Raw genomic sequence first — 14,693 nt, 5'->3', positions numbered from 1 at the left:
AGGGGGTGTGCAAGAGGCAGCTGGTCGATGTTTCTCTCTCATCGACATTTCTACAATAGCTCTCTATCCCTCTCCCTTCCTCTCTATAAAAAATCAATAAAATATATATTTAAATCAGCAGCAGCCATACAGCAACCCCGCATCATTCAGTGGCTCTGGATTGTTACTGGTAGAAATGTCTACATAATTTTAACTTCCAGATCAGCAAGAGCTTTGTATCAAGGGTAGTGATGCAGATGCTCAAGCAGACATATACCACCACTGAGAGCTGTGAGTTAGGCACCTTCGATGTGGAATTGCTCTTCTTTCCCTGTGTCTCATGGGAAACCCAGCAGCTAGAATTCAAGATATTGTGACATATTTTGACAATGTCCCGACTTGGTGTCAACTGGTGATGAGCCCACTGAGAGTCTGGAGGAAGAACTGCAGAATTAACCACTCAGGAGACAGGCCAGGGAGCAGGGCAGACTCCCTCTGGACACATTCCAGAGCACCTGAAATTTCCTGGAAGTCTTTTCTTTTAAATTAAAACTGCATTTCACATTTGCATTCAAGCCCATAATGTGTCCAAGTTAATGTTGAAATAATATTATTTTCAAATTTCCTCTCTCCGTTTCTCTTCCCCTTTCGAGCTCCCCCACCACATGCCACCACAAGCAAGGAACACACACATCTCTTTGTGACTGGCAGTGGGGCTGCAGATAGGTAATCTGAGATGCCTAATTTAACAAAAAAGCAAGTCATCCTAGGACAACTCAAGCTCTCTTTTCTTCTACAGAAGGCAGCCATCCGTGAGCAATTTTGTTGTCTCACCTAAAACAGAAAATGTCCTGTGATTTGGACCCACCTGCAGGAAGATGCTCGATTCTGGGCTGTTTTGTTTGATTTTAGAATGAGGGAGGGAGAAGATTTCTCAGAGCCTGTGCCCACGGACTGTACAGAATACATACTTATTATCACCAACTCTCCCATCGGTGGTGCTGAAGCTGTGCACATCCCTTACCGTGTTAGTCTGTTTCAGCCCCTGTATGTTCAGCTGGCCATTTTTGAACACCACTCTGAAAGGGCATGAGGCTTTGAGCTGTCTGCCTGTGTTTGGATGACCCTGGGCCATCGTCTCCGGAAGCTTACACAGGATCTCGGCGAGTCTGTGTTCAGCCAGGGGGAGGAACATTGTCTGGAAATGAAACCTCTTAGGTTTCAAACCAGCGTGATTATTTGTCCACTCATTACTTTGTTTCTACAACACGCTTGTATTGAACATTCTCCATATGCCCACCCTGATTCCTGGAGTGGAAGCACACAGAGATGGATAACGTATAGTCTCTGTTGTCTTGAAGGTCACACAAACCTGCTGTAAGAAAACCGTGGTTCGGCACGAGGCCAAAAGGAGGTTGCCAGGGAGTCGTGGTTTGTACCGCTCACCTAGGAAATGAGTGGCATGGAGACTGGGAGCTACCTCAGGTAGCCCAGAGTTGACTCCAATATTGGAAAGACTTTGAAGAACCATGGAGATTCAAAAGCATAGGACAAAGCACAGCATCATGGCAGAATGAGATGTCTCTCATTTCTGCCCTCCCCACCCTCCTCCCACATTAATAATAATAATTTGAAACCTGTCCAAAGAGCAAAGTACTTTGTGAGAGTTGTGGGGTCTGTCAACTATACCAAGGGATCTGGGTAGAGTCTCTCCCACCTGGGCATCAGGTAATGTCATATAGACCTTGGTCCTGGCTGTGGGTCCTGTGGTAGCCCAGGCACCAGCTCCAGCCTTTCTCAGCCATGATCTGAGAAGCTGGGAAAACACTCTCAGCCAGTCACCAGTGGATTAGAGAGCCTTAGGAAAGCCCGAATTTCCAGAGGAAAGTTCCAGCACATTGTGGGAAGAAAAATTAGAATTTGAATGCTTTGAAGTTGGCAATAAGAACAGTTTGACTCTGCCCACATCGCCCCTCCCCCGTGAGAGCACAGCTTAGGCTCAAGAGACATCCCCTCACCCATGGTCCTGAAGGAGAAACAAGAGCATGTAAGTGAGCACAAAGCTTCCCCAGCTGTGCAGGGCATTGCAAAGAGGCCCCTGTCTCTCTTGACCCACCCTGAGTACTACGAAGGGAGCTGTATGACTGGGGGTCAGGAAGAGGCTGGAAGAGTAGCAGATAGGACTCTCCATGGGCGTTTAAAGGGATTCCACTAACTGCACTGAGGCCTCCATCAAGCAGCCTGAGGAACCATCACTTTGCCTGCAGATCTCCCACCTGGCCCACGGGTACCTCCAACTGTTCCCCGTGCCTCCCCACTCCTCCCACCCCTGCTCTGGGGCCAGCTCCCTCTGTGCACTCCCTATGGCAGTGGAGAGTGTGAGCTTTGGCAGGCAGCTAGTGAGCACACAGAGAAAGCTGGTCCACATATGGGGACATGAACCATAGTAGGTTTTGGTGGGAAAACTAAAGAGAGGCAGTCAGCACTTGGCCTGATGCATTGTAGGATGGAGGAAGAATACAAGCTTAAGAATTCTGCCACTAGAGGGAGCAAGAAGCATGGAGCATTTTTTCATTGAAGACAACAAATGGACAACATGTACATGAAAAGATGCTCAATATCACTAATCAGGGAGATCAAAACCATAATGAGCCCTAGCTGGTTTGGCTCAATGGATAGAGCGTCAGCCTACGGACTGAAGGGTCCCAGATTCAATTCCAGTCAAGATCACATGCCCGGATTGCAGGCCCAATCCCCAGTAGGGGGTATGCAGGAGGCAACCAAACAATGATTTTCTCTCAGCATTTATGTTTCTCTCCCTTCCTCTCTGAAATCAGTAAAAATATATCTTTAAAAAAAAACACAATGAGATGTCACCTCACACCTGTTAGAATGGCTATTAGCAAAAAGATAAGCAATAATAAGTGCTGACAAGGAAGTGGAGAAAAGGGAACCCTATACACTGTTGATGAAAGTGTAAATTGCTTCAGCCACTACGGAAAACACCATGAAAGTACCTTGAAAAAATTAAAAACAGAACTGCCATGTGATCCAATAACCCCACTACTGGTATATAGCTACAGAAATTGAAATCTGGATCTCAAAGAGATATCTGCTCTCCCATGTTCATTGCAGCTTATTCGCAGTAGCCATGACATGGAAATGGCCTAAGTCAGTCAATGAATAGTAAAGGACATATGAGATATATAAACAGGTATCAACCTTTACTTCAGTTTATCAACTATTACCAAAACAACAGATAACTAGATTTCTTGAGATGCTTTTTTCTTTAAAAATAGAGGCTCGCTCTTTTCTGGCTGGAACCATGGAGAGTGCAGAAGAGAAGAAGAAGAAGGTTCCTGCTATGCCAGAAACTCAAAAAAAAAAAAAAAAAAAAAAAGGCAGGAATTTTGCAGAGCTGAAGATCAAGCGCTTGAGAAAGAAATTTTCCCAAAAGATGCTTCGAAAGCAAGAAGGAAGCTCATCTATCAAAATGCTAAGCACTATCACAAGGACTACAGGCCAATGTAAAAAACAGGGGTTCAAATGACCAGATGGCAAGAAAAGCTGGCAACTTCTATGTTCCTGCCAACATTGGCATTTGTCATCAGGATCAAAGGTGTCAATGGTGTGAGCCCAAAGTTCCAAAAGGTGCTGCAGCTTCTTCACCTTTGTCAGATCTTCATGGCACCTTTGTTAAGCTCAACAGGCTTCCATGAACATGCTGAGGATTGTGGAACCATATATTGCATGGGGGTACCCAAACCTGAAGTCAGTAAATAAATTGATCTATAAGCGTGGTTATGGCACAATCAACAAAAAGTGAATTGCCCTGACAGATAATCCATTGATTGCTTGATCTCTTGGTAATTATGGCATCATCTGAATAGAATATCTGATACATGAGATCTATACTGTTGGAAAGCGCTTCAAAGAGAACAACTTCTTGTGACCCTTCAAGTTATCTTCTCCAGGAGCTGGGGTGAAGAGAAAGACCACCCACTGTATAGAAGGTGGAGATGCTGGGAACAGGGAAGACCAGATCAATAGGATTATTAGGAGATGAACTAAGGTATCTACCATGGTTATTTTTGTAATCTGGTCAGTTAATAAACTGAGTCCTTTAAAATTGAAAAATAGAATAAAATAGGGGCTCATTTCACCAAGGAAAAAAAAAAACATTTTAAGGATTATATTTGTGTCCGTATGCCTGGACTGCTTTCTCTCCTCAGAGAATGGTCATTTTTACCTCACCAGAACTGTTTGCCTTTAGGTTAGAAACTGGTTCACCAAGTAATTCCTCTATCTCTGCCACCCAATTTGTTAGGTTTCTTTGTTCTTTTGGACTCTCAGAACTTGAGGGCCAGGATGAGAACCCAGTGAACAGCACCAGGGTGAGGACCAACTGTGAATTAGTGTGTGGCCACAGGCTTACTTGGATGTCTACATTTCCAGAGCCCAATTTTTAGGTATTAAAGAAAGCATATTTGCTAACATTTTGGCTGGAACTGTCATCAAGTTAAAAATCATAGAGTCAGAAACTTTCTCAATTATATCAGCTCTGTCTTTAACTCAGTGATAGCACAACCCTCACACGTGAAAGTCTGAAATGGACCTTATTTTCAGACTCCCTTTCCCCCCTTATTTTTGAAACTTAAATGGGGAGAGGGAGAGAAAGAGGCCTCATATCCAACTAGCTGTCATTTTTATATAAATGGCTAACATAATTGTTATGGGTAGAACTGTGTCCCCAAAAGAAGACCTGCTGGAATCCTAACCCCCCACCCCTCTCAACATGAATCTACTTGGAATCGGGGTTATTACAGATGTGATTAGTTAAGATGAGGTCCTACTGGAGCAGGGTGGGTGCTAATCCAATATGGCCTTATGAGAAGATGGCCATGTGAAGAAGGAGACATACTGGGAGGACACATGTGATGATGAGGACAGAGATTGGGGTGATGCAAAAGTGAGCCAAGAAGCGCCAGAGAGTGGTGGCCACTACCAGAAGCTAGGATGAGGCAAGGAAGGATTTCTCAGCAAGTTTCAGAGGGTGCATTGCCCTGCCAGCACCTTGGTTTCAGACTTCTGGCCTCCAGGAATGAGACCATAAATTTCTATTGTGTTAAGCCACCCAATGTGTGGTGCTATGTTTTGGCAGCCCTGCGAAACTAATAGTGATCCACACACTTAACTAGACTCTGCCAGGAGGACATACTACCCTTTTATTCCATCTATTCCAATGTTCCCTTCACAATACACATTCCTTTTCCTCCCACCTCCCCCACAAACACACTGAGAGTAAGGTAACCAGGAACAGATCTGTGGACAGAGAAGTTCATCATTCAAACTACAGGAGCCCTGGCAGCAAGCATCCCTGAGAGCCCCCCCCCCGCCCCCCCCCCTCGTCACCCCCTGCCCCCGCCCTCCGTCGGAGAGAAGAGCTCTGGTGGGAGTTGGCAGCTCTTTTTGGCTGGATGAATAAAAGAAGTTTTAAAGACATATAAATGAAACTCAAGAAAGCAAGATGCAGTTCTTCCTTGTACAGTGGTTTTCAGAAGTGAAAAGGGCATCCATGTGTCGGTACACAAGTCTGTTCTACATCTGGGTTGTGCCTTCTTATGTCTGAGGTCCATTTTGGTCTGTACTTTCAAACCTACTGCCAAGTTGAGCATGAGAGCCCTCCCTTACCTTGCTTCCTCCAAGTACCTGCTTCCAGCCACCACTATTCCTCACTGAGGCTCAAGATGTGGGAGTGGGGAACAGGATACCTCCAGCCCTAAACCAATGCTCAAGAGCATCAATGTCAGGAGTTCTGGGAAAAGATTGTTCCCATAGGTTGCTTACATATATTTTGTGTGAGTAACTGCAAACCCAGGAAGGACCTGGATTACATTAATAGGGACCTCCTCCCATTCTCCTGCAGTGACAGGGACCTGAGCTGGCATATTTGGGGCATCAGGTCCCTTTCCTGGGCCTGCCAATGAGACCTGAGTTCTGATTGGTTATGCCAATAATGCTAATGTAAGATCTTGACCTGGGAGTCAACATTTCACTCTTTGAGGTGGTGAGTGGAAGAGGAAGGTGGCATACTGCTTTCTCAGACCCCTGGTTCAAAGTAATAAGGTGTTCCTAAGACAACATGAAAATTCAAAACTCAGCCTGTGCCAGCTTCTTAGGCTGTTGGCTATGTTGTACCGCTTTTACCAGCTGGTCAAGATCATGTCACTATAGTCAATATAGAAAAAAGATGAGTTTAACATTCATTGCAGTCAGCACTGTTTATAAATAACTGCTCCCCTGAGTCCCTTCAAATGTGCTGTTAGACACAGCTGGCACTGGCTCAAAATGGAGCTTCATTTCTTAAAATCAATATGAGTGAGACAGGAAAATGGCACTTTTCATCTTACTTCATTCTCAGAGAGAAACTGCCGACCTACTGGCTGAAGAGCTCAGATTCTTCCAGTGTTGATCTGACCCCCAAAAAATATTCTCTCAGAAACACCCAGAGTAGTATTTGACTAGCTAGCTGGGCACCCTGTGGCCCACTGAAGTTGACACATAAAATTGACCAACACACATGCCAACTTGGATGCCTGGAATGTTGTGGTGAGGATGTGAGAACTTGGGCAGGGATAATTTACTGATGTCTCTCTGGACCTGAGGGGAAGTGGGCCGGTGGGTGAAGGGTTTCCATCTTCGTTGCACTTTTGTGATACAAAGTCATATAAAAGAGGGTATAAGAATGGGTGCTTTTGAGAAAGTGATAGCTTGTAGAAATAAAATTCTAAGAAAATTTTGAAAATTTAAAAAAGTTATATATGAAATTATCCATAATGATCCCCGAACTATAAAGCAAATAAGATTAACATTCATTCCCCTTATATTTGTTAGAGCTTGGTATAAAATAAGAAACCTTTATCAATTTGGAACAATGTTTTATTAAAATAGGATTGTTTTGTTTTGATGTAATCTAGGTTTGAAAAGATATTTGATGGTGAGATGTGTGTGTGTGTGTGTGTGTGTGTGTCCGTGTCCGGAATGGAATGCAGACATAGACTAGAGTTTCTGAAGTTGGCTGATTCACAGATTCTAAGTCCTGTGTGTATGTTGTTTTGTATTGTTTTGTCTGTTTGTTTTTAATAGACCAGGCATTTGGAAAGACCTGAAGACCATGGGCTCAGTGTCTCTCTTTATATTCTTCATCACACTGCTTGTTCTGGGTAGACAGGTAAGAAGTCTGGTTTTTTTACACAATTTCTCTAAAGTATCATGTTAATATCACTTTGAGGATGTGCATTGTAGTTACCTTCATGCAAACATCTTATCACAGGAGAAACTGGGTGGCACAGGGTACGTGAGCATAGATACAGACAGAAGGAAAAAAGTTGCTACTTTTCACTAGTGGCAAACTTTGAAAATTACAAAGATGTGAATCAATTCATTTCCTTTAAGTCTCAAAAAATATTTTATAGGTTTCCTGAGCCTAAAAAAGCTGACACTACTTGGAAAAAACTACACTTGACTGGGTTTTCATTTGCTTTTCAAATGTGTAATATGCTTCCTTTTCTTTGAAGTGGGTATGAATACCTGTGCTGTCACTTGTAATCACTCCTAGAAATAGTCTTTTGTTCAAAATTTTGCTTTATGATGCAAATGAAACTGTGCTTTCTTCCTTGGGCCCTGTACCTCTTCCTGGCCTTCCAGTAGAGGCTGTGGGTGCAAGATTTTTTATGAAAATATCCTTCCTCTGCCTGAGCACAAGGACGCTCGCCCAAAAAATAGACTCATCTCATTCATCTCATGCCTGGCGGCTCAGCCTCAACCAAAGTTTGAGTACTTTAATGGATAACGTGAAACCAAGTAGTGATTAACTTGGAAATAACCAACTAAGATGCAAAATCATTTACATTATGTACACATCCCTGAACTGTGAACCAATAGGAAGCTGTTAATGGCCAGGGCAGAGACCAGATCTGTGACTGCCAGCCCAGCATCCTGGGGACACTGGAGTCGCCCTCTCCCGGAGTAGTGCCAGTGGCAGCCTGCCCCAGGAGCTCACAGGGCAGCCCTCAGCACTCTCCCTGGAGGTGAGCTGTGGTCCTGCCGCAGAGCCTCGGAGATCCCGGTCTGCCTGCTGCCCTTCCCCGCCTCTGTCCTGGCCCCTGCTTGGTTCTGTTTTCTTTGGCTTGCCTTTTTGACAACCGCACGTTTCTGTAAGCCTTGTTATATACTGTGCTGTCCTTTTTCTTGGTTTCATCTGTTTATCCTGCTGCCCTATTGCCAGTGGAGGTCACAGTCACGGATACTGGAGATTAGGACTTGGAACTATCTTTTGGGGTACACCATTAAGTCCATGACAAGTGGTTTGGGATGGGAACAGTTGTGCAGGTTTCTAAGGTACCTGCACATCAAGGACAGGAATCTGCAGCAGAAAGCACTGGGGAGGGGAGATGTGAAGATTTGGCAAAATGTCACTTTTAGCCCAATGTAGCTGGTCTCAAATCTGGTTTCTTTTATTAAACAGCTTGCAAAATGCTCCCCTGTGATGCAGGAGCGATCACTGGGAAAACCTGAGCAGCCTCTTTGTGCAGTTTATGGAAACCTTTCAAACCTGCATAAATTGGGCTTGCTGCCTGCCCTGCTGGCTCCTTGGTCTCATCTCATGTTCCATTTCTGTCTCACCATTGATTGTTCTGTCATTTCATTCAAAACTAGCCACATCACTGGATTATTCCCCCAAAATGCCCAAATGAATAATCTAATCTCTAAGTGAGAGGCCATTTCTAGTAAGTGCCCAGCATGATGCCATAAAATAGAATGGGGAAAATTGGCATTAATGTAAAAAGTTAATATAAAGAAACTTAAAAATATTCTTTGCAGTCTTTTTTTTAAAAAATGTCTAGCTATATGAGGCAAAAATAAATGCCACGCCAGAGAAGGAGTAACTTTTTAGTGGATCAAACATAATCCAATCAGTTCTAATAGGTGAATGATCATTTTTTGTTGGATTTGAGATGTGGATTTATTTTTCATTGTTATTTGTTCATTAGAGGTGTGTGTGTATGTGTGTGTGTGTGTGTTGTTGTTGTTGTTGTTTTTGTTGTTTTACATCACTGGCATAATTAACCAAACCACAAAACAAACAAACCCCCTGCATCTAGTTCTTCTTTGCATTTGTTTGTCTATAAATTATGCTCTGTGCTGAAATGCACCCTCTGTTACTAGTCTCCTCTGCCATAGGAGGATCTACTCAAGTCTGGCACACAGCTGGCACAGAATGATGCCAAAACCAGCGAGACCCTTTGACAGTAAACAAGTCTCTCCCTTTCTACAATGTTCATAACTTAAAAAACAACATTAAGTTTTAATACATTATAAAGCATTTGCACATGTTTTTTATTACCAGGCACCATCTTAATTAAATGATACCAAATGAACTTTTGTCTAAATATGTCACTCTCTCAGTACAACGAAACACCAAATAAAAAGTGCATATTTTTCAATGAATAGTTAATTATATAATTTGTTCTAGGGGGAAACAGATTTTTAAGTATTATAGGCAAGTTGCCACAATTGAACACCATTATTTCTCAAATGCAAATCATCCAACAAAGCACTCTCGCTACTAATGTGTTTTCCATTTTTCATTTAGTCGTTATTTACATTCTATTATGCCTCTTCAAAAAAATAATTCAAGCCATCTTTTATTAACAAAACTGAGCAAGGAGCTTTCTGTCTTTTTTCCTTGCAAGCCTCCAACATAACTGTTTCCTCTGTTCCTGAGGCTGGTTCTTTCCTGATTTTGCTTTTTTGCAAATCTGTGTTAGCGGTTGAGTGAGCGGCATTGGTGGGGAACAGTGGATTTTGCAGGGAAGATGACAATTCTGTTCGGGGGTTCTTTTTCGGTTTTGTTTTTCGTTCTTTTTATTTCTCTTTAAAACCTCCACTCTCTGGCAGGACAAGATGCCTATTGTTTCTTTACCTCTGTGTCCTCTTGTAACAGAATGAATATTACTGTAGGTTAGACTTCTTATGGAAGAACAAGTTCAATAAAGAGCGGGAGGAGATAGAAACTATGGAGAACCTGAACCGCGTGCTCCTGGAGAACGTGCTTCCTGCGCACGTGGCCGAGCACTTCCTGGCCAGGAGCCTGAAGAACGAGGTGAGCTGAGGTGGGACTGATGGCCAGGACTGGATGGTGGGCCAGGTGAGGGCTGGAAGCTCCAGGCAATCACCTAGATGCCTGTGGTACTACAATCACCTAAGTGTTCAAGTCCAACATTCGAGAGGATATTGATTAGATGCATAGATGTCAGTTGAGAAGAGTTAGCTACAATCACCTGTGAATGTCTTAGCACAGAACTGATTCATTATTCCTCATTTTTCCCACAATCACATAATGTTCTAAGGATACAATATGAGGCACTAGGGTTCCAAATGTGTACGTCACAGAAGTGGCCAGCACCCTCTCCCTGGCTCCAGAGGAGGCCTTGAGTGGCATGTACTAGACACCCAAGTCCAGAGGCAGAACCGAACCACACATCCCACACGTCCACTCTTTCACTTCTCACAGCTTTCCTGGGAGCCTTTTAAGGGTTTTAGAATTTCAAAGATATGAGATAAAATTGGGAAGTTATCCATACAGGACCAGATCAAAGTCTTGAGTCCATTAATTTAAATGGATATAAATGGAAATTTTACAGAAAATATAAAGGTATGGATATTTTTTTATATTTTTTATTGATTTTTTACAGAGAGAGGGATAGAGAGTTAGAAACATCGATGAGAGAGAATCATTGATCAGCTGCCTCTTGCACACCCCCTACTGAGGATGTGTCCACTACCAACATACATGCCCTTGACCGGAATCGAACCTGGGACCTTTCAGTCTGCAGGCCGATGCTCTATCCACTGAGCAAACCCAGTTTCGGCAAAGGTGTGGATATTTAACTCACATTAGAAAGGTTGAAATTCAGTGTTGAAATGTTATATGAAATAAAATGTGAATTTTTAAAATATTTCTGCATGACAAGAGTCAGCAGATATAACTCCAGTGTGACTTTATTAATTTAAAAAACATGTATTTGAGCACTCACTATGTGCAAAGGCCTGGGTTGAGAACAGTGGAGTCTCAATGATGTGTGAGGTGCAGTCCTGTTCTTAGGAAATTTTTAATGAGGTTGGGAATAGATGAGGAATCAGGGAACCTATATAGATGGATAAACTCCTTAATAAATAAGCTCGATTGTGGTCGTGCTAGAGTACAAAGCAACCTTGAGAGAAAAGGCTGGAACAGTATTTTTCTGAAGTGCCAGATGGTGGGGTGAGATACTGGACACTGTCACTGTCATCCTACTGGAAGTGTGCTGGGCATGTGAGCCAGCCCAGGGTTCCACAGCAGGTATGACTGACCACAGAACATTCTTGTAAGAGAGAGACCTAAGGTAGAGTGCAGAGAGCCTTAACTAGAAGGGTTCTTCATATTAGCTGGTTGTGTCAGCAGATTGAGGATTCTGAGCCTACATTCAGCTCATTAGAACCCTTCACCTGTGATCAGTGACCAGTATCTGGAATGGGCCTGGCATTGGGTGGGACAAGTGGTGTGGGGCACTGGGTGACTTTTTTTTACCAACACTAGTGTAAAGAAACACTTGCATTAAAGCATGTGTTTGAAAGGTTTTCTGGTGCTGAGCTCTTCCTTTTCTCCGGCAGGAGTTATACCACCAGTCCTACGAATGCGTCTGTGTTATGTTTGCTTCCATTCCGGATTTCAAAGAATTCTACACAGAATCAGATGTCAACAAGGAGGGCTTGGAATGCCTACGGCTCCTGAATGAGATTATTGCTGACTTTGATGATGTAGGTACTTGAGAGTGACCCCTGAAGGACAAGGGTAGCCCTAGTCCCACCCTTGGGCAATCCCAAGGCCAGTACAGTACATCTGAAGTTGCTCATCATGGTATATCTTAAAACTTTTCCTTTGGTGTAATTTCTCATGGCTGGAGTTAAAGCCTATTGGTTTCTTTAGTTCCCTGAAAAAATTTGGAGTGACAAAAGTATTTTATCTATGAGAAGGTATAATATGATTGCTAGGAACAACTACCAAATCTGTTCAATAAAATACCTATCCAGTGTGCTCATGAATTTTCTCAAAAGGCTTGACTCCAAAGAAAATATTTGCCCATCAGTTTCATATAAAAATATAATTAATATGTTTATCACAAATTATTGGCCTGTCTGTGCATATTCAAAGATCTTTGTCAGATATCAACTTGAATTGTGCATAGATGACATGTTTTGTTATTGAAAAAGCAATATGTACCTGGGATAATATATTTTAGGAGGGACAAAGTATATGTTTTAGAATCTGAAATAGATGTCATTTTTCAATTTTCAATATTCTTCCTACATAAAGAATAATGTGTTTTGTTTTCTGGTAAGAACAAACACACCTCTGATTTTAAGAATGTTGCTGCTACATTATTCTGATAAATATTATGAAAAATATAGGAAAATTGACATTCATGAACATGTTTATCATGATTCATGAAACTTTGAAATACAGTGATGACTTCAGGCCAACTTTCTAAATGTCTTGTGGGACATATACATTTCTCTACTGCCATCACCATCACTGTGAGGTTGACTCAAGACTCATGACAAAATAATGATAACTAGAGATTTCCACTATATTGCCAGGTTCTTAGTGAAAAATTGTAGCATATTTCCTTCAGTTCACCTCAGCAAAATAAATGTTCCCCAGTACCAGGGGATGAGTGACAGTGGTTTTTTAGATTAGACTGTCTTTTAGATAAATGGTATAAGGATTGGCTCACTTATCTTAAATCCTCTGAGATGTAATCTTGAAGCAAACTTCTTTGAAAGCAGAAGTACCAAAGAAGGATCAGGAAGATGTCTCAGACTTTGGTTGATCCCACTATCCTCCTGAGCAGATACATGTCCCTCCAGAATTTCTTTCACTTGTTCCCTTATTTAAAGCCACTATCACATGTGTCATAATTAATATTGGTTCCTTCACTGGCAAATATTGAAATATATCTCATATTAATTAGAAGTAAATCATTATACATTTCCTTCCAAGGACAAGCTCTTTGTGAAATTCATGAAATGTTATTTCCCGGCAAGACCCAACATTGAAGGATGAATAAGCAGTGGTTGAAACATCTCCTATTACTATTTCTGTGAACTAGAATTTGAGGGTGTCTCTTGAAAGCACTAGTCCTTGGGTCAGCACTTGACTGAATAACTTAAATGATTGTCATTGCCTCACAGCTGCTGTCCAAGCCAAAATTCAGTGGAGTTGAAAAGATCAAGACCATCGGCAGCACATATATGGCAGCAACAGGTCTGAGCGCTGTGCCCAGCCAGGAGCATGCCCAGGTACAGACATGTCAGCCATATAAGGGCATATGTGAGCCTCGCCTCCACCTATAGGTCATCCATGGAGCCATAACGGTCATGCAATAACTATAAACTGTTCTGTGTGGACACATAAATATCAATAATTAAGGTCTTATGAGAAAAGATGAGAATTCTGGAGACTTCTGAGGATCTGTCCACTGAACTTTTTCTGGTGGACAGGGAGAGAAAAATCTACTAACCAATCCAGTAGTTGCTTGATACCAGATAAATATACAAAACCAGGATTAGAGCTGTTTACTTAAAGGTGACACATCACAGGATGATTGCTGATCTTTTGGTTAAAAACATGTGGTCAAAAACCAAGCTGGCCATTAGAAATTTGATTTAAAAGCTGATTGGACAAAATTGAGTATCTTTATTCATCTAGGATTTTTTAGGGGGTTTTCCATTTTGTTGTGTTTTGTTTCTGTGTGTGTATATGTGTATATAGATATATGTATGTAACTTTTGGGTTCCTAAACCAGACCTCCTTTCCCCATAGGACAGTGGGCTCCCTGACGGGCACCAGCACAGGTTTGCTGTGGGACAGAGGTGGTGGGTGCAACACAGACAATAAGACCTTACCAGAGCACAGCTTGCTGAAAGTAGGTGGGGTCTTCCAAAAAGCTGAGCTGCATATGCTCAGCTCCTCTCCCAGACCCACCTCCCATGGGTGGAGTGAGAGAGGGACAGAGGAGCAGCAGTGTTAAAACAGCTCCCTTTTCCAGGAACACCAGTACAGGCTCCTCTTTTCCCTTTTCTCATTCATGGGCAGAGAATAGCGTGTGAAATGTACATTAGCGTTTTTCCAGGTGAACAAGTGGAAATAGTCTAACTTTCAAGTGAGATTGCTCATTATTACTATAATAGCTAAGCTTTCTGCACTTTCGTGTCCTTATATGTAAAATGAGGATCTTACCCACTTTAAAAGGCTTAGGAAGACTACATGAACATGCAAAACACTCAGTAGACTCATGAACAAAGTGGTAAGGTAAATGCTAATAGCAACAATAATACAGTTGTGGTTTGTGCACTGTTTTTCATGTTGATACCATTGTCTCCTCCAAGAGACCATATATAAGGGGCTTTGGACATAAATGAAATGTGGTGTGTCATCATGTCCATGCAGGGAGATGTTACTCAATATGAGTTACTTTTGTTTAGAGTGTTTAAGTAGAATCTTGTAAGGTCATCCTACAAGTAATTTGAAGTTCAGCAAACGTCTCCTAAAAGGGGGAAATAATATGCTTGATAAATATTAATATGGATATTACTTATTTTTATAAAGA

At 42.2% G+C, this 14,693-nt stretch overlaps 1 protein-coding gene and 1 pseudogene across 2 annotated transcripts in view; both read left to right on the top strand.

Annotated features, from left to right (window-relative positions):
- ADCY2 (adenylate cyclase 2) overlaps nucleotides 1-14,693 on the top strand; it is a 263,929-nt gene that overhangs the window by 238,576 nt on the left and 10,660 nt on the right. Inside the window, exons 19-22 of the mRNA XM_084882603.1 lie at nucleotides 7,126-7,210; nucleotides 9,986-10,144; nucleotides 11,695-11,841; nucleotides 13,276-13,383. Of these exons, the coding sequence (XP_084738729.1) occupies nucleotides 7,126-7,210; nucleotides 9,986-10,144; nucleotides 11,695-11,841; nucleotides 13,276-13,383 (499 nt within the window). The remainder of the gene's footprint in view (nucleotides 1-7,125; nucleotides 7,211-9,985; nucleotides 10,145-11,694; nucleotides 11,842-13,275; nucleotides 13,384-14,693) is intronic.
- LOC311621994 (large ribosomal subunit protein uL30-like) lies at nucleotides 3,305-4,094 on the top strand (annotated as a pseudogene). The gene has a single exon. The product of its transcript is annotated as a large ribosomal subunit protein uL30-like (transcript).

Source organism: Pipistrellus hanaki (assembly GCF_964339955.1).
Source record: "Pipistrellus hanaki genome assembly, chromosome: 4".
In the NCBI taxonomy this organism is placed as follows: Eukaryota; Metazoa; Chordata; class Mammalia; order Chiroptera; family Vespertilionidae; genus Pipistrellus; species Pipistrellus hanaki.
The sequence above is the reverse complement of the archived record's forward strand: the minus strand, read 5'-3'. Positions and strand labels throughout refer to the sequence as shown.